The sequence below is a fragment of the Acipenser ruthenus genome, chromosome 12, assembly GCF_902713425.1.
Source record: "Acipenser ruthenus chromosome 12, fAciRut3.2 maternal haplotype, whole genome shotgun sequence".
NCBI classification, from domain to species: domain Eukaryota; kingdom Metazoa; phylum Chordata; class Actinopteri; order Acipenseriformes; family Acipenseridae; genus Acipenser; species Acipenser ruthenus.
In genome coordinates, this window is record NC_081200.1 from 6,842,395 (window position 1) to 6,866,465 (window position 24,071).

Genomic DNA, 24,071 nt, shown 5'->3' on the forward strand with positions numbered 1-24,071 from the left:
GTTATTTAAATTGTAGTTGCTTTCATATTCAGTATACTGTACATGCTGTATTTTGACACCTGCAACGCTAATGGAAATTGTAGATTAAATGATAAACAAATACCAGGTATATACCTAAGGCTTGGTGTTTGCACAACCTGTCTGTGTCATTAACATAAATTATTTTCATTTTGCTTTCACTACTTCCTGCTATAAGTCCAATCATGTTTTTGCAACGCCCCTTTTCCGACTGCATTATCTCTTGGGTTACTGGGAGAAAGGTGATGTTTGTAAACTGGGGAGGAAAGAAACAGCTTCTGAAAATAACAGAACTCCATATACTTGGTTTGTATGTTGGAGTGGCGCATTGTAAGTAAAGACTGGTTTATACTTCTCTCGCAGACAATAGCCGCACGTCCGCTGCAGACACATCTACGGGTGCCACCAGAAGGACTGAAGTATGGAGGGAGATCACTTTCTAGACTAAAGTCTGAGTTGACAAAATGTAATGGGATTGTGTGTAGACAGTTTGGTGCTCTAGTTGGAGGTGTTAGACCGAACTGAAGGGTCAAGGAGAGGATTCTCCACATACACAAGCTATTATTTTTAATAAATCCAGCATTGTACTGCAGCTAGCACTGACCCAGTGGCCTATTCACTCACATCATGCAAGAACAAATATATGTTTTGAATGCTGGGACAATGGGATAATCAGCAGGAAACTCAATAGAAGGCATATATATTGTTGAGGTTTTTTCAATGGGTTTTCAAGCTGATATTGTTTGCTTGCATAACCATTATTCAGGCATTCCAAATATTGTACATGTCTACTAGATTCATAGGTACAGGGAGCTGGTAACAGAGAAGTGGCGAGCAATTTAATTTGCTGCTACTATCTAGCAATGTTTTTTTTGTTTGTTTGTTTTGTAACAGTAGTGTCATAAATCTCTTTCTGTTTTTACCATCTATTTCTGTCATCGTAATCACCACATACTGTATAATGGCATTGGAAAATACAGAGCCTGACACAAGGGCTTGACGTTTATCAAGGCATTTTCTCCCAGTGTGCAATGTAAACCATTCTCCAAATAAAAGAAGTGAATCTTAAAAAGAACCATTTCTACATTTCTCCTGACAGAAATATTAAATAGATTGAGACCATTGATCTCAGTTTGAGAAAGGCCACCAATAGCAGCTTTGAGAAACATCTTCCAGGCTCAAACAGGAGCAGCTCTGAAATATGTATGTCATTGTTTTTCATGTTTCACAAAGGTGCAATATTGAAATATAGGGTGCTGTGCATTATAAGCTGATATCCATCCCATTAGTGTCAGAGCAGTTTTTCCACAAGTGGGATTTCTATACACACTGACTTTGAGTGGGGTGAACATTACCCTGCACTCTATACTCATATATATATATATATATATATATATATATATATATATATATATATATATATATATATTAAACAGTATAGCTAATCTTAATGTGACATCATTTCCATGATCTGATACAAATATACAAATACATTTTAGATGGCTGCATCACATCAAGCGCACATATTTATATTATTATATATTTTTTTAAACTTACTTGCACTGCCTAAACACCAGCCCCCACCATGTATAAAGATGACAGCCCTGTTGAGTTCCCCATTGTTTTTTCTCTTGGGTTCATATACAACAACCGGTACATCGTAAAACAAAGCATCTGTAACTTTCACATTGTCATCAGATGCTGGAACAACCTCTTCAGCTAAGGTGAGGAACATCATCACACCCATGTAATGCTTCAGACCAAGAAGCTCACTGATCTCTGCCTAAGAAAACACAAAGAAGAGAAGGTTTTACATGCTGCTATAAAATACAGATTAGAAGATGGAATTGAAACCTTAGGCAATGATGTGACAAGCAAGTATTACAAATATGTTGTTTTCATAGTCCTGTTGAAACGTGATGAAAAAAAATACAAGATAAATAAATCAGCCATAAAGTTTATGCCAGACCAAGGTACAGAGAGCAAAGATTAATTGTGATAAAAGGTTTTAAACATGACAATAAAGATGTAATTGGAACCTTTGGGCACTAACTTCTCAAACGCCATAGATTTCCCATAACTGTTTTAGAATTTCAACAAATTTAAAAACAAATGTGTCACGGAAGGGGATATTTAATTGATCTAAAAGGTGGTTGATCTAAATATGAAAAGCTAAAGAAGGTTAATATTTTAATGCTTTTAATTACAGAAGTATTTAGATCAGACACTGTTTAAATCCAGTGAATAGAGCCCAATGTGTTATATGCTGAAGAGATACAGCACTATTCCTCCAATATCAGGTACATCTTAAAATTACAAATTGAAGAGGCTGAGATGCTTCTGATAGCCTAAAGTCTGCATGTATTATCAGTCACATAATTTGTAGTCACCATCATATTACATTATCCATACATGTTTCTTTAGAAAACACTGCAACTTGTTGTGACCCCTGGCCTAAATGTCACTTAACAGAATTTGTTAGTTCTGGCTAACAGATGAAAAGATGATCCAGACTCAAAATGTCACTATTCATTTTTGTCTTTGTTCTTTTTAATTTGCACTGATGCAGCAATGTAGCTTTGTACTGCATTGTAGCTACTGCCTGATGAATGATCCTCCCTGTGGTTGTCCATCACAGCTTGGAAATAACCTGAGTCGACAAGCTGTTGAAAGGCCTCCTCTCTCAGGCAAGGGGTTAAGATAAGCCTCCCCCTCACTCAAAACTTAAAATCACTGACACATTTCAGTTTGAATTCACACCAATGAAAGTACTAGAGCTTTCAACCTCTCATCTCATCGACAGGGGGGACAGAATCTGTAAAAGCAGTGGATCACACAACAAAACTAGTCCAACAGACAAATACAGTTTTGAAAAATGAAATTTGCTATTCCCCAAAATGGAAAACCAGTAGCTCTAAATTCCACCTCCCATCTGAGTCACCTTAAGCCAGAGTTACCATATTGTGGTAGGTGAATACATCAATGATAAGAAAACGTTAGGTTACTTACCATAACCCTGGTTCCCTGAAAGAGAAGATGACCACCAACGACATTACGTATGGGATATGCCTCCCCATTGGGTAGGTATTGCTGAGCTCTCTATACCAGAGCTGCCGATAGGCCCCTTCCTGGGGTGACGCATTCGGTCCCGCCCACTGAGGGATTAAAACCATCATCCTGAGGAAGCCATTTCTCTTTCGTGAGGGCGACCGAAGCAACCTCGCGGTTGGTGGTCATCTTCTCTTTCAGGGAACCAGGGTTATGGTAAGTAACCTAACATTCCCTTTCAATTTGAAGACTTCCTGTGCTCTGGCTAATGGGAACATGAAAGTACGCATCCCGTAAATCCACGGTGGTGAACCAGTCGCCCGGCCAGATTGACTGGAGAATGTGATGGTGAGTCAGCATCTGGAACCTCCTCTCTTTTAAGAACCGCGGACTTACGGGATGCGTACTTTCACGTTCCCATTAGCCAGAGCACAGGAAGTCTTTGAATTGAAAGGGAATGTCAGGTTACTTACCATAACCCTGGTTTCCTGAAAGAGAAGATGACCACCAACCGCGAGGTCACATCGGTCGCCCTCACGGGTTTGCTGGAAAAAGAAAAATGGCTTGCTCAGGATGACGGTTTTAACCCCTCTGGGGGTGGGATCATCCCAGGAAGGGGCCTATCGGCAGCTCTGGTATAGAGAGCTCAGCAATACCTACCAGCAATACCTACCCAATGGGCAGGCATATTCCACACATAATGTCGTTGGTGGTCGTCTTCAAATTGAAAGGGAAAGTGTTAGACAAGCCCCTAATCCAAAGCAATACCTGTACATAAAAATACTTTTAGTCTAAGTGAAGAACTATGATGACCTTGAAAATGCTGACATTTTATCACAGTTTGAATCATATGGGAACTGAATTAGCAATCCTTTGCCTGTAGGGCTTCAATTAAAAAAAAAACACCTCTCTATAGCAAGACCAATTACACTGTGGTCGCCTAAAAGCATGATATGACTTCACCCTGATCGTCCTTCCACCATGGAGCATTAAATAGGAATTGAAAAAAGTAATTGCACTGTGTTGGTTCTTTAACCCCTATATTGCAAAGAGCGCATATGAAAAAAGCAAGGTTACTTCTGTGCAAATATTTTTAAACTAAATAAAATGGTTTCTATATGAAAATATCAATTACATGAATCTGTGATAGTCGACTTTGTTATTATTATTATTATTATTATTATTATTATTATTATTATTATTATGAAAATACATGTTCCGACTCGTAAAGTAGCCAAGACAAAACTAACTGCAGTTACCTGGCTCACATTAAACTCCAACAACAAAGTATATGAAATGGTACTGTAAATGGCTGGGAACGCTGCCTTGCCTATAAATAATGGCAGTTTTAATCGGATACTTCTATAAATACCATATAGTTTAAGAGTGAGCTTTTCATAATAACGCGGTCTATTATTAGCATTCAATAAGGACTACAACAGCAGGCTTATGAAAATCTGAGGTAATCTGCTCATGAAAGTATTGTCCGGTAGTATATTAGCCACGCAGTCCCGTGAAAAAACAAATGCGTCTGGCTTTTTAATAAATAAACATATCTGCTAGCAGAATGTATTTTTAAATACCTAATAATATTAATATCCACAGCAAGCACGCATGATTGATTCTCTGCAAATTAAAAGTAAAATAGTTGCATTATGTTTTACATATAAATTCAGCAGATTGCAATATCTAAGAACCCCGTATCTACTACTACTACGACTACTACTACTACTACTACTACTACTACTAATAATAATAATAATAATAATAATAATAATACATACATACATACATACATACATACATACATACATACATACATACATACATACATACAGTACAAATACCATCCAAAAAACAAGTTTCCTGTACGGTAGTATAAGGAATGATATTGATTTAGGACGGTACCGTCGGTACTGTAGTATTTTATGGAGAACGTCCCAAACAATTGACAAGTTCTGCAAATTGCCAATAAAAATAAAAATAAATTAAAAAAACGTTAAAATCAAATTACCAGGTTACTAAGACTTCTGAAGAAAGAATCTGTAATCATCAGCTTCCATCTCTCTTCAATATCATACGGAATTGGTGAATAAACATAATAAGCGACGAGGACTCCAGCTAGTATTAAGAGTATTCCTTTGGACCCCATTTTTGCATGTAAATGCTTTAGTGTGCAGAAATAATCTCTCTGTCCGCCTAACTGATTAACAAGTCACTCCTATCAGGGCAAAGTGTAAGCTCTGTTCATTTTGGTATGGTGCGAGAAAGATATGACAGCACGTGTTAATGTCATCTGATCATCAACATGCAAGTCTAAGCTTTAGTATGCGATGCACCCAGGTTTACTTCATCCTACTCCTTCTCGTTCATCTGGCTACAACTTCTAAAAGAAAAAGAAAACAATATTCTAGTGCGCTTTGTAACAACATAAATAAGCAGGTGTGGTTTTTTTTTCCTCTGAACGGTGAGTCCAGTGAAGTTGCGTGTGTGTATGAGAGAGAGAGAGAGAGAGAGAGAGAGAGAGAGAGAGAGAGAGAGAGAGAGAGAGAGAGAGAGAGAGAACATTGCATTGTAGAGGCAGAAGAGGCAGAGGAGACCCAAGTTCACTATGCAGGAGCAGCAAAGTGTCTGCTGCTGTTATCAAAGGTGCTTGAATAGGAATGACTTGAGTCAAGCAGACTGGAGAGTCCAGGTTTGAGTCTTGGCCCTGTAAAACTACAAACCTTGACCAGGGATCCCACAGGGAGCATCACAAAACCTCCCTGGCGTTATAGTACAGTACCATCTGGTAATAGTGAGGCTCTGCTATAACAAAGTATTTATGTGACTTGAGCTTGTTCAATATATATTTTTTGACTTACATGGTAATCCAGTTTTTGCTGTCAGCCCAAAATACTTGTGCACCACCCAAGTTTTTTTTTTCTTGTCATTTCTTGGTGTATTTGAAAACACTCATATACGCACATTTGTGTTAATCTACCTGGGAGAGTCATACAGTTTATTTCAGAATAAGATTATTCTCCAGGGCTTTGTTCCCCCAGAGCAACAAGCTAATTGTATGTGTGGGAAGGGCATTCAGGTGTAACCGTGACAACCCTAGGCTTCAGACGCTGCCCGCGGCTTTATTGTTAATATTACTGTGATTAATGCTTGAATGTTTGCATTCATTATTGAGGAGACTGACTTGCCTAAATAGTTGGAGCGGGGGAGTTAAATACAAAATGCTTGCTTGCTTTAATACTTGCAAGCTGTCGGCTAATATTAATAAGCAAGAATTAAAATGAGTGCCTAATTATTTTCCCCTCCATTTTCCCCCTAATTTTCTCCTCACCGCAGCAAATCCCCACACAGCTCAAGAACTGAAGTTTCAGTGGACGTCTTCCAATCCCACGACTAGGCCATCTTCCTATTCTACAATTAGGAACTCGAGAGCAGATGTCAGTGAGCTATGGGCCTCTGGAGAACAAGGGCCAGCCCTGTAGGTGTCTGTCTGAGCTCACTGGGTGCATGGCCGGTAAGGTCCGCTCAGGGACCCTCTCCCCCTAAAAACGTGACACATTGTGACCTTTACGTGACCTTGGATGAGGATAAGAATGAGAATCTTTGAAGTTAAAAATATCTGATGGTAACTTAAGCTGAGATTTTATTTTAAAACATGTTATGTAAGCAGTGTCAGTTTTCTTGTATGTTGACAAGCTAATTAACACACAATATCCCTACTGACCAGGTGTATTAATTAAAGAGTGCTGCCCTCCAGGGCAGCCATTCAAAGAATGGCCAGACATGACATTAGGTAGCTGTTCATTCATTCACCCATTCTAGCTCTTGTATTCTGTTTTTTTAAATCAGCATATTTCTGCCTGCAGAGGGTAACAACATGCCTTTCAGCCTTACATAGCCACATGCTAGGCCAGTCAATTCAGTACATCGCGTTCTTAGCATTTAAACTAACATGGTATGTGAAGAGTTATAATTGACAGTCTTTATTAAAAGATTCAATGTTCCCAATATGTCTTTTTTTCCACCGCTCAGGCACTGGTATCTTTCTACTTATGAAATGGTTGTTATTTTGTGGGTGATATAGTGGTATAGTGGTTAGAACACACATTGCACATTGGTGACGCGTTTGAATCTCATAGACAGATGGGAAATAGGATACATTTCATGATATTTATATGCATTTTATTCAACACTTTCTTACATTTCTCAATAGCTACCAATCAGGATACGCCTTGGTTATTTAAAGAGAACATCTTCGTTTCACTGTTTCCCTGAAGCACCGCTAGACAGTAACACTAGACTTTAAGATGCATTCTGGCAAAGAGCCACATACCCTGTATGATGTAAGTCATTGAGCAACTTGTCAGGCTCACAAACAACACATACTGCAGACAGGTGAAAAGAAGGTTAATAATGAAAAAAACTACCAATACTTATTTTATAACCTGTGCTCAAAAGGGTGATCCTCTGAGATGAAAGCATGGTGGTGTATAGTATTTCCAAAAAGCTGCAAGGGAACAGTATACCAAATTGAACTGCCACTGAACTAATTATTATTATTATTATTATTATTATTATTATTATTATTATTATTATTGTTATTATTAATTTTGTCATTTAGCAGATGCTTTTATCCAAAGCGACCTACAGACTAGGGGTGAACTCTGCATCAACAACAACAACTGCTGCAGAGTCACTTACAAAAGGACCTTGGTTTTACATCTCCTCCAAAGGACTGAGCACAAGGAGATTAAGTGACTTGCTCAAGGTCACACACAGTGAGTCAATGGCTGGGATTGAAGCTGGAACCTCCTGGTAACAAGCCCCTTTCTTTAACCACTGGCCCACCAAGCAGTAAAGCAGGCATTTGTTTTCTGTGCACATTAAGGGTTGTTTAGAAAGACACACTAAATCGAGTTTAATCTCTTTGGCTGGTTGAAACCCATATAAACAAAAAGTGACACTGTAGCATGCTTCACTTCAATAGTCCAGTGTAAACTGTCACATTGCATCTCTGCATGTGTGAGTTTATCAGCTAATCATCATTAGCAAACACCTTAACAGCTTGTTTTATCTGCTTCTACAGCTATGGCCAAAAGTTTCGCACCACCTAGAATTTTAGGATTGAAACATAATCAAAATAAAAATAAACTATATGAACATAATTTAGATATTTTATTTAACATCATGTAATCAAAGAAACTGCAAAAATGATATTGCAAATGTCTACCGAAAGCCATAATAGTAGTAAAGAATTTCATGTTAGATTTGTGTCACATTTTTCAATTTTTGTCAGTTTTTCATTAGATATATGGAAAACTACAAAAGCGCTATGTAATTCAATATGTTAATGCAACATTATTCAGCAGGTTTCATTCGACTTTATGAAACAAAATGAGTTAATTCTATAGGGTGATGCAAAACAGTTGGCCATCGCTGTAAATATTGAAGATGTTTGGATCTACCTGTAATCACAGCTACAGCACTGGAGCACTCCCCTCTAGTGCCACTGAGCTCAGGTATTGTTCTCATTGTAAGTGTTGTGAAAGAAAACGCACCTGTGTGCTGAAAAGCCAAATCCATGAGTGCCTTATCTGAAGTCAAACAGATTTGAAAGCTGGTGATGTTTTTTGCCATTTTTAGTATATTGGCTTGACCTGCCCCCTGATGCACCTAATGAGTCAGTGAACCTCTGCGGCTGCACTGTACACTGCAATGGCAAAAAGCAACATGTTTCAGACGTGTATAATTAGGGACATTACAAATTATGGAGCATGATTAGGATTTGAGCTTGGTTCAGTTTTTTTTTTTTAATTTAGCAATTTAGTTAATCCTGTTTTCCTCCCAAATTGAAATGCCCAATTGTATTTAGGCTCAGCCCACCGCTACCACCCCTGCGCTGACTTGGGAGCAGCGAAGACAAACACACGCTGTCCTCCATAGCGTGAGCTGTCAGCCGACCGCTTCTTTTCACTCTGCAGGCCCACCATGCAGCCAACCCAGAGCTACAGCGTCGGAGGACAACGCAGCTCTGGGCAGCTTACAGGCAAGCCCGCAGGCTCACGGCCAGTCTACAGGGGTCGCTGGTGCATGGTGAGCCGAGGACACCCTGTCCGACCTAGGCCCTCCACCCCCCCCTCCCAGGTGGCGCTCAGCCAGTTGTGAGCCGCCCCCTGGGAGCTCCCGTCCACGGTTTGCAGGGGAATAGTCTGGACTCTGCTGCCATCTGCAAATAGATCAAATCTGTGGTGCTGCATACAGTGCAAGGAAACCAGCACTGCAGTGTTCTCTGTGCCAGTGGGTGATTTATTGGAGGTCTTCTGGTGCCTAATTAACCCCTTCATTGTGTCATCACTATTGGTTGCAGATGTAGTTTGCGCTTCATTTTGACATCATCATAATGCATATTGTAAATTAAACTATCCAAACTAAATGTTTTAGAAATAACAAAATAAAAACAAAGGAATCTACCATAGCAGAAATAAGGTCTTAAATTAACCTTAAAGCGATATTGTTGTAGCAATAATACAGACCGTGCTATGTTGTATATTGGTGGTGTTTGTGTCTGCTAATACATCTTTCATATCAGGAAAATGAGGGTGACATTTTAGTTATTAAATCTAATAACCACAAAAACAGACTGCAGTTACAGGACTGCTAGAGGCATCATAATTCCCTCAGTACCACTGTGTTGACATGCAGTGTCTAGGAAATCAACTAAAATTAAATAAAAACACACACACAAAAAACAACAATTTAAAAACATATTATAAAGGGATATTAAAATGAGTACTGTATTGCATAAATTCAACTCTATTGCCAGGCAAATAACTTGAAATGTAATGCAGGTTTAAGTCCTAAAAGAACAACTGCATTTGCTGCTATTTGCTGCTTGTGGCATAAACAAATGTTGTTATTGAACTGTAGTTACCATACTATAGTATTAGCTCCTCAAGATGGCGCCAGATGTCTTGAAATGCAACCTGCAACTGGAAGCCATGTGAACTTATATTCAGTACAGTACTGTAAATGCAGTATAGACTTTTTTTTTTTTTTTTTTTTAAACATTTTTATTATTTAGCGCTATAGAATATGAAATATACATTGGCATCTTCACAGGAAGAAGATTAGATTTATCTTTCATTCAAATGTTGAAGATGCATGAGCCAAGAAATCAATGTATTTTATTGCAGCAGGAAAGGAATTGTTTTTGGAAAATTGTATTTGTGCAATTTCCAAAGCCAGCGTGGAACAATATTTAAAAATGGCTTTTAAATCATGCACTTGAGATTATAAAGCCAGCTGTTTGTCATTGAAAGTCCCAGTGAATATACTGTACATCTAGCTGATTTACATACAGTTTTTCAATTTCAACAATCTAGATAATGAACAAGTATCTTCTTAGTAATACTTAGAAAGTATTATTATTTTCCAAATAAAAAAGGAAAACTAATAGGCAGTGCACTTTGTCAACTTTAGCACACTGTTCATTTGCAGAGCAGTGAGCAAGATTTAACACTATGGCAAACCAAATTATCATATAGAGATATCGCGAAATGCATTTCAAGATATCTTAAATTGAATTGCAGACATCTCAAACTAACTCAAATTCAATTCGAGATCTCTCAAATTCAATATCTCAAAATTAGTTTGCAAAAATCGCGAAATCGAGTTAGTTTGAGATGTCTGCAATTCAATTTAAGATATCTTGAAATGCATTTCGAGATATCTCTAAATGATCATTTGGCTTATAGTAACACACCTTAATACAATCCAGACTTCTTTTGAAATGTGTTCACGTGATTCATTTACTAGCACTGTAGTATCTCTACAGGGAGGTGGTGTTTCGTAAGAGAGCTTCAACCTCTGTTTTTATAGGTCCTACTGTAATATAAACAGTACAATATATTCATTTGAATACTTTCTGGATGTTTACCTACCTGCTGTAGCTTGCTTTCTGTGCACTGAAAAGTCTTGTGTAAGAACTGACTTAGAGCTAGGAGGGCATAAACTCTTTCTTAATAAGGTAGAGAGTCCCATACTTTTTTTTATTTTAATTATCGTTATATATTTTTTAATTGTTACCTGTATAGCAAAAAACATTATTTGGAAAAAGTAATTACTCATACCCCACCGTTTTTTATTCGTTCCTGAGGTATGATTAAGTTGAACATGCAACTGAGAAAAATACCAGTAGGAAATGAAAACAGGATGGTCAATATAGGCTGTCATTCAATAAAAGTGTCAACAGAAGGCTATGTCTGAACGCATTGACTACCACATTGACTGAGTTTTATTTTAATATTTAGAAAGTATTTAGAAATAACTGTTTAGCACATACATATATTACAAATAAATGGCATATTAAAAAGCACTGTGCCACGAAATTGAAAAAAAAAAATTCTAAAATGCAAACCTATAAAATATGTGGTCATCTTTACTAAGAGACATAAATTGTACAATGATGTGTTAAAGATGCAGCAAATGGGGAAAAATGCCTGAGTTGTATCTGAAGAAGTACACAGGGAGCTGTAAAGTGCACAGACATGCTTTCTGGATTTGTTTTAAGGGGGCCCTAGGTAGAAGTAAACCACTGGAATATCAGCTGGTTTTGAATCAATATGAGCATTACACAGCCATTGGTGGTACTCAGTACATACAGTTACAATTACCAGGGACGAAGTGAAGGAAACAGCAGCTATACATCTCCCATGACAAGTTACAAACATTTGTGATAAACACATTTAGGAGGAGATGCACTACAGTTTTTCAGCCTTGGTTTTTCATGCCAAATTCATAACCGTGTCAGCTGAATAAATAACTGGTATGTAACTTAATGACGTTAACTGAAATGATTATATAAAGGGATGAATTTTTTTTTTTGTTTGTTTTTCATATCGTTTTAGTTTAACCCTTTATTGCATGCATTTGTATCCTATCTCCCAAAAACACAGGAATTCTGCAGAAGGCTGAACTAGGGAGCAGTTTTTGGATATTGGCAGGTGTTTCCTATCCATTGCATTATAATGCTAAACAGAACTAAAAAAATAAATAAATAAAAAGGATTAATTTAAGGTTCCACCTTAAATGTTAAACCCTTACTGCTGAATGTAGTGAGGTCAAAATGTTGGACAGTTGGAACTTCTGTTGCTAAAGAAGGTCATTTGGAACCTTAGTAGGGATTACCAAGCTAAGGTCACCCCACAAGGAGTGAGGCCTTTGTTTTATATTCTTGAAGAGTGGTGAATACCAGGGTATGAAATGGACCATAAAAGGGAGTGGTGGGAAAAGCAAGAATACAAATAAAATAATGAAATGGGAAGATCTGTTCTGGATATTAGGTTAAGGGTGCAGCAATATATTTTTGGTAGGAACTGACCTGGAAACGTGCATGGTTACCCTGTCAGCTCAGTGGAATGTGATAGATATCCTTGTGATCGATCACATGGATGCTTATCAGCATCTTTTTCTGCTCTTGGCAAAACCCTAGGTCACAGGCTTAATGGAGCAACACTTCTAAAAGGATACAGGGCTCTGCATGAGTGACAGTACTGACCTACCGGCCACATACAGGTAATAAGTTTCACACATGGCTCTGACAACACCTGGCTTCAGACTTATTGAATCATGTCTGTAACACTGTCATTTTGACCAAGAACCTCTTGTAGATACATTCCTGGAACATGTTGAAACAACAACGCTGCAAAAGAGTGAAGGGGGCAATCAACTTTCATTGCAGGGTTCTGTGCAGACACGTTTAGTTCATCTTGTCAATACCAGCCAGAGGTTATTTCTAGTAGCCAGAACCCTTCTGCCATCATTCATAAAGCATTAGAGTGCCAGCAAATGTGTTTCAGCCCTCTGTATACCAGCATGTTAGCGTTTTTTTGTTTTTTTTTTCTAATATAGCTCTTCTTCTAATAAAGCTTTTTTTCCACACATTGGAGATGTCAAATCTTACATAATATAATACAATAACATCTTCTATCTGGAATGTATAGGATATAGATATAAAAAAAAGAGAGAATGCTGAACTGGTCAATTTCTAGTGGCAGCTTATTTAAATTCCTAAGCCTTTGTGACAAGATACGTATGATGTCAGTATTTTTTAATTGTATCACTTGGTGAAATCTAAAATAAACCCTACCCAATTAGTCTACATTTCAGTTATGTTAGCGTTTCAAAGGTTCGCACTCATACAAAAACTCAAAAATGAAGTTTCTTCATCGCGCAATTTGTATTCTCTATTCATTAATTACGGAGGTTAAAAGTTAAAAACGAACATGTTTCGACCACAAGCAGCTGTCCTCAGCGTTAAAAGGGGTGACATGATTTTAAAAGCAGCCGTATTTTCCACTGATTATCTGATTCTCTCATTAATGAGCGTACATGCATTTATCTCCATCCACGGTGTCACCTGGTGGAATAAATGTTCTGGACCGAGATCAAATGGAGAGCAGCCGAGCATGTTCCCAAAGTATTGTCCGCGGGCTCGCAGGCATGGGGAATATATATTTAATGGGCATAATTCATGGTGCCTGCAAGGGAATGTCACACGCACATTCAAAAGCAGTAAATTGTGCGCAAGGGTTTTTTTTTTTTTTTTGACTTCCTTAATCTGTTGGGAATTTAATAAATAGTGCAATTATTATTTTTCTGTGTGGTTTTTGTTTGTCCTTTTTTTTAACACTTAACCACCCCTTTAACTACAGTGACTATATATTAAACAATTAGCACCTGTGTGTTCAATGACCATATGCTGCAATTTTGTTTTAAAAAATTAAAAAGAACAGATGGAATGATTGCTTTTACTAGTTAGAGTGTTTACATTAATCTTGTATCAAGCTGCTATTTTAATAACATGTTATTTAACAAAATATTTTTGCCTGCTAATGCTTTATGAATACAATCCATATTGTTCTCACTCATACAGGTAAAATACTGCATGCTGCAGTGTGGACAAATGGAATGAAAAAGGTATGGGCCAGGAAAAGGAAATATTTTCGCATGTAGATAAATGAGCCTCAGTAGACTGTGAAAAACTGATCGCTGAGACAGACTAACTACTTTAAGGGTTAAGATCAATGCTGCACAGCACAAAGCTGTTGTGACTTAAAAAGCAGTTTCTTGATTTAAGAGCCCAGCAGCACATTCCTCTATTTTTTAAGACATTGAAATAAAAAATATTTTGTTTTCTTTTCTACTTATGCTATTCATTTTAAATGCTCTGTTTCAGTTTAACACTGTATTGGAATTCCCCCATGCTCACACTGTAAGGTATTGTGTTTCATTAAAACAGCTTGTATAGATCAAAGACACTAATAAAATGCACATGCCATAACATTCATAACCTGCAGCAATTAAAGAGAAATATTAACAAATGAACAAATTGATGAACCACTAGTAGCAGCTAATAATTACAATATATTATTTCTCATTTATAATAATTTATAAGTTATTAACTCAAAATTGTCATTATCGCAATTGCATTTCTAAAAAAACAACAACAAAAAAATTGTGACTAAAAGTTTTGTGACTCTAGCCCTGAACTGTCCGAACAATAAAGCCTGCTGATATGACTTCTGATGAGTAATACCTAAATGTACCTTCGTTTAAGTGTTCAGTTCAATCTTCTATTGTATAAAGATTTAAGTTTGTAAAGTTACATTGCTATCCATATGTGATTACACTATTGTTAAAGGTTAAACTGTTTATAAGTCTACGAGGCATTGCAAAAGTAGGACACACTGTTGGCTTCTTGCAATACCCAATGGCCTGACATCATTGGCTTCCCACTGACAATACTATAAATGTATTATTGGGTAATAAGTTAACAAATAAGGATGCTCAGATTTTCCACAGAGTTACGAATGTGCATTCGGGCAAAGCCAAAACATCTGGAGAAAGAGAGGATAAAATAAATAATGTAGTAAGACAATATAAAATAAAACTGATAAAGCCCCTGCTGAACCGTCCAATGCAAATAACAGATGTTTCAGTATGCTAAATAAGTATTTTGTTAATTTTGACTGTTGCCATGGAACTCGCTAAATCATTTATGACAACAGTTAAATCTCTCAGGTCTCTACATAAACAGGTAATTTGTTAATTCAAGCTCTGTGGTTTAACATGCTACCGATGATACAATTACTGTAGGCTTGAACACGCACGCACACACACGCACACACACATGTTTAAAAATCGTGATTATTTCAAACACTGCAGATGCAGAAGTTGAAGAAGTCAACTGAAGAGCAAAAATACCTGGGAAATACTATTACGTGATCAACAGGGGAACAGAAACAAAAAAAATAAACACTCTCTCCAAACCTTTCGCCAGACCCCAAAGATGCACAGAGAGGTAAATCCACCACTATTCAACCCCTGTTAACAAGCATCAATTAACAAGTTACAACCAGCTCATTTAGCATACATAGGCATTGATTGCAATTCCCTGCGCCAACTCATTCAACTCAAAATCCTCAGGGAGCATCATGATCCTATTCACACCTTCACATTCTCGTCCCATTTCTAACACTTGTTATATTTGGGTAAATACAAATCCCAATGAATATCTTAATAACTGCCCCCTTTTTCTTCTTTCTGCTTCATTATTTTACCAAAATAAGCCAAGGACAATAACCATTGTGTCTATACATAAGTATAAATAGGCTGGTTAAATAGCTGGTTATTTAAAGGGGCAATGGTTTTTAGTTTTTTTAATTTTATTTTAATTATGTAATGCACCAGTTCACATTAGTTGTGTTTATTTTAATAGTAAATGGTAACTGAACTGAACTGTCCAACCTTTTTGACTGCAAGAGCCATAAGAAACAAAACAAAAAATAACAAAGGAACAAACAAAAAAGGTAAACTTTGCTACACACTGATTCAATATTTGCTGTGCCAATTAAAAGCTACTGAGCGTCGAGCCATATTGTGGAGCCATCTATTGGTCAGCCCTGGTATATTATTATTATTATTATTATTATTATTATTATTATTATTATTATTATTATTATTATTATTATTTATTTCTTATACAGTCTCTCCTCATGTAACGCAGCATCATGTCTCTGCATGCAATACGTTTATATATTTGCTCTTATCTGCCTTTATTTGCTCTTATCTGCCCCCTATTTTGCTGCATTTAATCCTGTACTTCAGAGTACTGTAATCTGCCATATGTTTAATCTGTAGTATTTTGTATTTAATCATATCCTGATGTAACTATCACTGTCACTGTTATCTGCTGTATTATTGAATTGTATTTTGTCACACTTGTACTTGCTTGAACCAAAGTCATTGTATTTATCTTGCTCTTATTGTATTATTACTTGTACTGTAACACTTGAAATGTATTTGCTTACGATTGTAAGTCGCCCTGGATAAGGGCGTCTGCTAAGAAATAAATAATAATAATAATAATAATAATAATAATAATAATAATAATAATAATAATAATAATAATAATACTGCGATTGATTAATTTCTGGAAAAATACAAGTTCCCCAGGCCATTGGGTGGTTCTTGTAAAAGCTGTACATTCTTCCAGTATTGCTCAGCCCCAAATCTACCAATGCCTGTCTGTCAGAGACATGTCTGTCTCGCCTCAGATCCCAAGAGAGAAGAGCACTGCTCTATAACAGTAGTTTATACTAGTATATATTAAATTCAGCATGGTCCCTTAAGAATAGTAAATACACATAAAGTCACTAGATTGTTTTCCCATGTTAGTTTTTTTTTTTTTTTTAAATCACTATGGAATGACAAATACATCTGATTTATTCCAACACCTGCGCTTAAGAATTATGAACAGAATCTGTATCAATGCAAATGACATTGCTTCATTGCTTAGCATCACCTGCTCCCGTAGTGTATAATTAGCCATTTGGCATCGGACAGTGAAGTCAATGCAGCTCTGTCTGGATCTCTGATGTGATATACATTGCATTTTTTTTTTTTTTTTTAATAATGTGTGATACAAGTTCTTCTCATGTACATTCTCAAAGTTTTTCCATGTGTGCTGTACACAGCAATTCAAAGGAGATGATTGTTCCTGGACTTGATTTCAGGAACAAAAAAGGGGTTATGATAAACCACAGGGATGTTTATGTTGCTATAGATTGTTTTCATTAGAAATTTCTGTTTTAATTTATTTTTCTGTTAGGCAACCTTTTCCCATAGTAGCTGCCAATGAATTTCTGTTTAATCTGTTTTTAATCCCGACAATAAAGAAGACAGCATTACCACAGCACTTGAACTTTTCTGATTTATTTATTGAAACCATGCGCAATTTCCCCTTAATCTGTTTGTCAAACAGTGTTGCAATATGGTTGATGCTAGTGTAAGAAGCTCAAGCTTACCATGGGGTGCATATCCAGTATCACTGAGGAATTGTGTTATGTGAGCACCATGCATTAAGTGTAGAAAAAGAGTAAAAGGCTAATACTGTGACAAGAGAGCAACTAGTTAAGCATTGTTTGGAAGACTCATAAAACTAACAGCTTTTTTTGTCAGGAGGGGGGTTATGACTCAGTAAAGACCAGGTCGACTAACATCACCAAATCCAGTAAACAGCTTGCTGTTTACGATGTTACAATCCCATTCCAGTCTCTTTCTAAAATGACAAATCACTACGTGACCCTCAGAAACCAACAAGCAAGCCGAGTATCAGGAATGCCTTATCTCACAGCTGCCTGTGAAACGCAACGTTTCAGTATTCATGAACATGTCTTTATTATTATTATTATTATTATTATTATTATTATTATTATTATTATTATTATTAATTACTGTACAAGTTGGATTTTAGAAATAAATGCTACAAACCTGAGGAAATAAAACAAAAAATACTAACTGCCGTATGTTACATTTCCTCTTTTTCACCTAGAATTTGTTTTATAAAATGAGCACTAGGCTCAAATATAGTAACTAGATATCCATTCAGATTTGTGAGTGCAGGTTCACATGTTTACCATTTTGTATTCAATTTCTATACATCCATACTGAGATGTGTTGTCACTGACGGACGTTTATTTTAATAAGCTGGTTTTTGATTATATGTACTGTATGGTATCTATCTTCTGTTTTTGAAACAGACTTGGCTACCAGAAATGTAGACACTTCTTTACTGCTGTAGCTTAAATAATCACCACTACAGCTATGGCCAAAAGTTTTGCATCACCTAGAATTGTAGGATTGAGATATAATTAAAAAAAAAACTATACGAAGATAATTTAGATCTTTTATTTAACATCTTGTAATCAAAGAAACTACAACATGGTATTGCAAAAGTTCACATTTTTTCAATGTTTGTCAGTTTTTCATTAAGTATATGGAAAACTGCAAAGCAGTATGTATTTCAGTGTCAACATACCATTATTCAGCAGGTTTCATTCGACTTTATGAAGTAAAATTTGTTAATTCTGTAGTGATGCTAAATTTTTGGCCACAGCTGTAAAGCCACCGTCTTGCAACAGATTTTAAACCATTCATTTAATAACAAAATGTGTACATATATCAATATTCATCTAACAGATGGTCTCTAATATAAGGCTAATTTAAGGTATTCGTTTAACTTTTACAAAATGTAGAAGTATTCAGTGTAACACTTAATTTTATATTCAAAACCATCTTGAATAACGTATGGGTTAAGGTTTTGTGACAAAGGCCCAATGTTACTATAAATAACAGGGATTATTTACATTATTCGTTATTTTATGAACTAACACCGGCTTTACACAGATGTGCATTTGCCTTTGTGACCAGCACCAGAAAGGAGATTGTAGCTGTAGTCTTTCATCATGTTTATCCGAAATGACATCCACCATCCACATGCTGACTGCTCACCCTCTGAGCTATTAACCTCTAACGTCTCATAAATGTCATTTGAATAAGTGTGAGGACAACCCTAGAAAGTATTTCATGTGTCTACTCCACTGGAATCTTCTTTTCTTTTTCTTTAATATCATTAAAAGTTGTAACTCAACACTGGAGTAGGTCCATTCACTTGCAAGCACACATTAAATACAAACAGATTTTCTGGATCACTGTTTATCTCATTCCAAAACCAGACAGATAGAGTCTACTACACTCCAAAATGGATACCATACTAGCTTAAAAAGTCTGGTTGCATTTCCACCTTTCTAAACTTGTACGTTTTGAAAGCATTTAAAAAAAAAAAGGTTTATATCTACAGTTCATTTGAGAGGCAGGTGTATGAAAACAAGGCAATAGATTATAATTATTTAGGTTTTTATTTGTATTTGTTCTGGATCAGCTATTGGTTCTCCATTAAAAAAGAGAGAGAAAGAAATGTTCAAGTCCATCTTACTGGAAGTGTGGTTCAATGCTGAAACAAATGTAATACTGGAATGAAAGACATTTCTAAAACTTACGACAAATTGCAGCTTGCTAACATTTTGATAAAAATGGTTCACTGTAAGCAGCTTTCAATATGTGGCACGTTAACCGTAAATTGAAGCTAGTCATTTACATGAACACTATTGCCTCTTTAGACCACAGTGTATGGACATGTAGATCAAGTCTGTTGTAACATGAATAAGCAGTCATAATTGAATCACTCAGCCGTATTCTTTTACAATGAAACTACTTTTATAACGTTTCTTAGAGCAATGGAGATCCAAGGTGATTATTTTACACTGTCATGGGGATTATTGAATTATGTGCCAAATTGCAACTCTTTATTTTGCAATAAAGTTTTTAGAGGTTTTACTTGATAAGCCTCAATAAACTATACATCTTAAAACTGTTACAGCCCACTATAAATACTTGAAATATAGCCTACCAAAAATATAGAACAGCATTATTACATTTATGTGCCTGTGACATGGAAAGCACATTGCCCTTGGCCTAAGTCAAAAACCTGTAACTCAATTTATTTATTTATTTCTTAGCAGACACCCTTATCCAGGGCGACTTACAATTGTTACAAGATATCACATTCTTTTTACATACAATTACCCATTTATACCGTTGGGTTTTTACTGGAGCAACCTAGGTAAAGTACCTTGCTCAAGGGTACAGCAGCAGTGTTCTCCACCGGGGATTGAACCCACGACCCTCCGGTCAAGAGTCCAGAGCCCTAACCACTACTCCACACTGCTGCAATACATGCAATAGTCAGCAGGTTTGGGTTTTATAGTCTTCACTAAGTAAAAGAGCCTTTTGAAGACACTGCCAGTTACTGCAGATTTGGAAGACAAAATGACACACATGCGAGTCTGTATGTATTCATCGACCACCATGGTAGTACCCGAATACGGATCCATACCCCTGTATCACACCGACTCAAACAAGATATCTGTTCCCAAAGGATGGGAGAGTAGTTATTGCTTGTGGTTTGGTTTGGCTTTTAATACAGTATATTTTTAAAACTTCAAAACACTCAGTGGTAGGTGTACTAAGATGGCCCAGTCGCAGCACAAAAATACCACAATTTGCATTTTCATTGCGACACTTGGCAAAGTAGACATTTTGTCGTATATATACAAAGAGAAAATATGTTAATTTACTAATTTAAATATTTGTTGCGCCTTCTTAGCAAGATCTCTATTGCGAGAGTCGTGCGACATTGTTCAAATAAATGGCGGGAGTTGAGTTGTGGTTTGCTGCTGCAGAGGGAGCCTGAAGGATAACGAGAAGGTGCAGGCTTTGGAGGCAGGGGAGCGTAGAGGAGGTAGAGCCAGTCTTCTAGTGCAGGCGAAGCGGAGAGGTCGAGTGGGGGTCTAGGGAGAGATGAGGGTCTGGAGGTAGCTGGGTGCAGTCTGGTCAAGGCATCTGTAGGCTAGTACAAGAGTCTTGAACTGGATGCGAGTGGTGATCGGGAGCCAGTGGAGTGAGCGGAGTAGTGGATTTGCATGGGAGAAGCGAGGCAGAGAGAACACCAGGCGAGCAGCGGAGTTCTGGATGAGCTGCAGTGGACGGGTGGCGGACGCAGGGAGGCCAGCCAGGAGGGAGTTGCAGTAGTCTAGGCGGGAGAGTACCAATTTTGTACAGTACAGTAGTAAAATCAACTGAACACCTAGCGCACTTTCTTTTTCCTTTAGCGTTTCCTTTAACTTGGCAGCCTAAACAATTAACATAAAATAGATCATGGTTCCGCATTGACAAGTTATGATACTTACAGGAGGACAGTCAATTCTCATTAACACAAATTTTTCAAAGGACCACGAAATGTGTTTTCAAGGCTTGTAAGTAGACCCTGCTTTTAGGGAAAAATACAATAGGTATTTGGCTGTTCGCCTCAAAAATGCATTGAGCACAACTGGCAACCCACAAGAAAAATCAGGCTAGGAAATGCCAGCAACAATTGTGACTGTTTAAAAAATGTTTTCAAAAGTTCTTAAAAATGGATGCAATTGTAAGTGTCGCAATTGCCTGCAGCCTTCGTACATCTCATAATAATATTTGAGAACCCTCATTTGTTCATAGAATTTAATTGAATTTGTACGTTGTACGTTTTTGTTTGATATTTGTTATGTAATTAGGAGTAATCAGCAGTATCCACAACCATTTTGGTCAGTCTTGGAAATCAATAAGAAAAGTACAGAAAGCGGAAAAGCACAGGTAATGCAAGTGAAATAGAAAATTATTCTAGAAAAGTATTTTGGCAACTCAGGCGCTGTCACTGTTTTCTCAGATGTATTTATTTTGTATTATTATGTGTTTTTTATTGGTTTCCTTTTTAATGTTTCCACATGTACTCTCATGCAGTACAAACAGATTGTAGAAGTCATACCAGCATTCCTTTTCTTTCATTTGTAATATGGCGCCCAGCTGATGAAGTGAAATGCAGATGTCTGTCACCGTCATACTGTCTCTTTTTAGGCATTTTAAGTAAAACATTTGCCAAGAGACATTCTCATCCATCAAAATAAATGTAAAAAAGGCCTGCTGTTTAATTTCTTTTTTTACAATTGTATTTACCGCTGTTATTAGATGATTAAATCAGACCTTTGTGGAAGAACCTCATTTATTGTTTTGTTTTCTTTCTCCCTTTCTTTTGTATATGACAACATGCTATTGTGTAAAATATGACATTAGACACCTGATTTATATATATTTTTCTTACATCCAAACTGCACTTAAAAAAAAAAAAAAAATCGCTACCTCCCAGCTGCAAACCAATTACTGATCAGGAGGACTGCAGACCAATGGGTGATATTCATTCCCTCGCCTCATCAATTGTCTGAACCAAGAGAATACAAAGGCAAACGCAGCACTCCCTGCTCCCGGCAACTTGGTGTGAACAAGATTGGAAGCACCCTCGTATGACCCTGCCTGCAATCCAAGTGGCTGAGCTTTTACTAGGTGACCACTGGGGACCCCCTTTTAAAATACTCTACTTGAGCAGATGGTTGAAATTGTAACTGATCCCAATTACAATAAGTAGGTGCTGTTAAATTGTGCAACCTCTGGAGCAAAGCTTCAGCACTTCACGCTGTTGAAATAATGTTAAGGGCTTGAGTTTAAATCCATTTGAAGTTCCATTTCATTAAATGTAATTGTGTATCCATGAAGAGAGAATTTAATGCAAGAATAATAAAACACACCGCACAGCAGTCTCTCAGTGCTAAAGGTTCATTTAACGCAGCCCTGTCTAAGTTCTGTCTAAATGAACACAAGGGTTCAAAAGACCAGGAGAATTCCTTCAGTACTCCACGTCACAAGAAACGGGAAGTCTACTGACACGTGTTCGGAGCCCTTTCTAAAAGTGTGCCAATGAGCAGTTACGTTTGCCATGGTCATCTGAGAAGAACATGCTGCCCAGTTTAAAAGTTGCATAATTGTTCAAAGATGATGAGTTAAATGTACACTTAACCCTAATAAAATACTGGTACCAGTGGAAACAGTGTATAGTGCTGATAAAACAGACCCTCAGAAAACAAAACAAATAAACCCACATTCATATTCTTTATATATATATATATATATATATATATATATATATATATATATATATATATATAATATATATATATATATATATATATATATATATATATAAACACAGCTTGAAAAAAATAAATAAATAAATAAATAAAATAAGTGCACCAGCAAGAGTAGACACATGGGAACAGCTAAATGAAACAGAAAAAAACAAAGATTGAAAAAAACACAAACAAACAACAACAACAAAAACTACAGCATGGACTGGTTAATGTACTTAAAATAAATAAATATTGACATTAATTTTATGGAAATAAGTCCAAAAAATCTCAACAACATAAGGGAATTTTATGCCAGTGCAAGAAGTTCAGATGGGTACCAGTATTCAGTCTCCAGTTTTATAACGTTGAGCTGGACTAAATACATATTTTAACAGTAGAAGTTTTAACATCTCTGCTGACAGCGAGTTTAAAACCAGCAATAATGTATTCCTGTTAGTCATGAAAACTCTTAGAAAAGCAGGTAACGACAAGGCCAGACACCACCCCCCAAATTACCGGCCTGGATCGAAAGTGTCTGCAGGAAACTGAGGTACTGTCCCCTGACACCGCAGTCTGATTCGTGCATAAAATCTGGTTCGATTGTCAACTTAATCTGACACGACTCGGACGCGTGGGTGTCCTACAACTAACAAAAACATCTTTTGAGATCCAAAAGGATGAAAACATACAAGAATATGTGTGCCTCGCATATAACAAGCTCACAAACTCACTTCAAGATCCGGCTTCAGTCTCCGTCACAGTTGTTCCCTTTACTTCCTTTAGTGTCATTTGAAACTCCGCCCATCATCACAACTTGTACTCAGTCCTCCAGTTTCTAGTGAGATGGCACTTTCGATGCAGAAATTCACAATAAACAAACGTGTGCAATTTATTTTTAATAAGCGAACAATGAATAAAATTAAATTAAATTTGGGACTATATTACACTGCGGATTTATACACAATAAAAGTTTCTAGTTTTGTCTTAATTTAAATGTGTTTTTATACCATATCTATCTATCTATCTATCTATCTATCTATCTATCTA

The 24,071-nt window shown here is 36.7% G+C and overlaps 1 protein-coding gene and 1 long non-coding RNA gene across 3 annotated transcripts in view; one reads left to right on the top strand and one right to left on the bottom strand.

Annotated features, from left to right (window-relative positions):
• The window catches only part of LOC117417401 (arylacetamide deacetylase-like), a 29,841-nt gene extending 6,018 nt beyond the window's left edge, over positions 1-23,823 (bottom strand). Inside the window, exons 1-2 of one of the 2 annotated variants that reach the window (XM_059034450.1) lie at positions 23,756-23,823; positions 1,576-1,801 (exon numbers count right to left, since the gene is read on the bottom strand). In XM_059034450.1, the coding sequence (XP_058890433.1) occupies positions 1,576-1,765 (190 nt within the window). In that variant the 5' untranslated portion in view covers positions 1,766-1,801; positions 23,756-23,823. Of the gene's footprint in view, positions 1-1,575; positions 1,802-5,080; positions 5,365-23,755 lie in introns of those variants that run through there. The other variant, XM_034029543.2, reaches the window with a different exon arrangement.
• LOC131740051 (uncharacterized) lies at positions 5,393-7,072 on the top strand. The gene is made up of 2 exons (XR_009330671.1): positions 5,393-5,508; positions 6,406-7,072. It is a non-coding gene; the product is annotated as an uncharacterized LOC131740051 (long non-coding RNA).
• Positions 23,824-24,071: the final 248 nt, after the last annotated feature.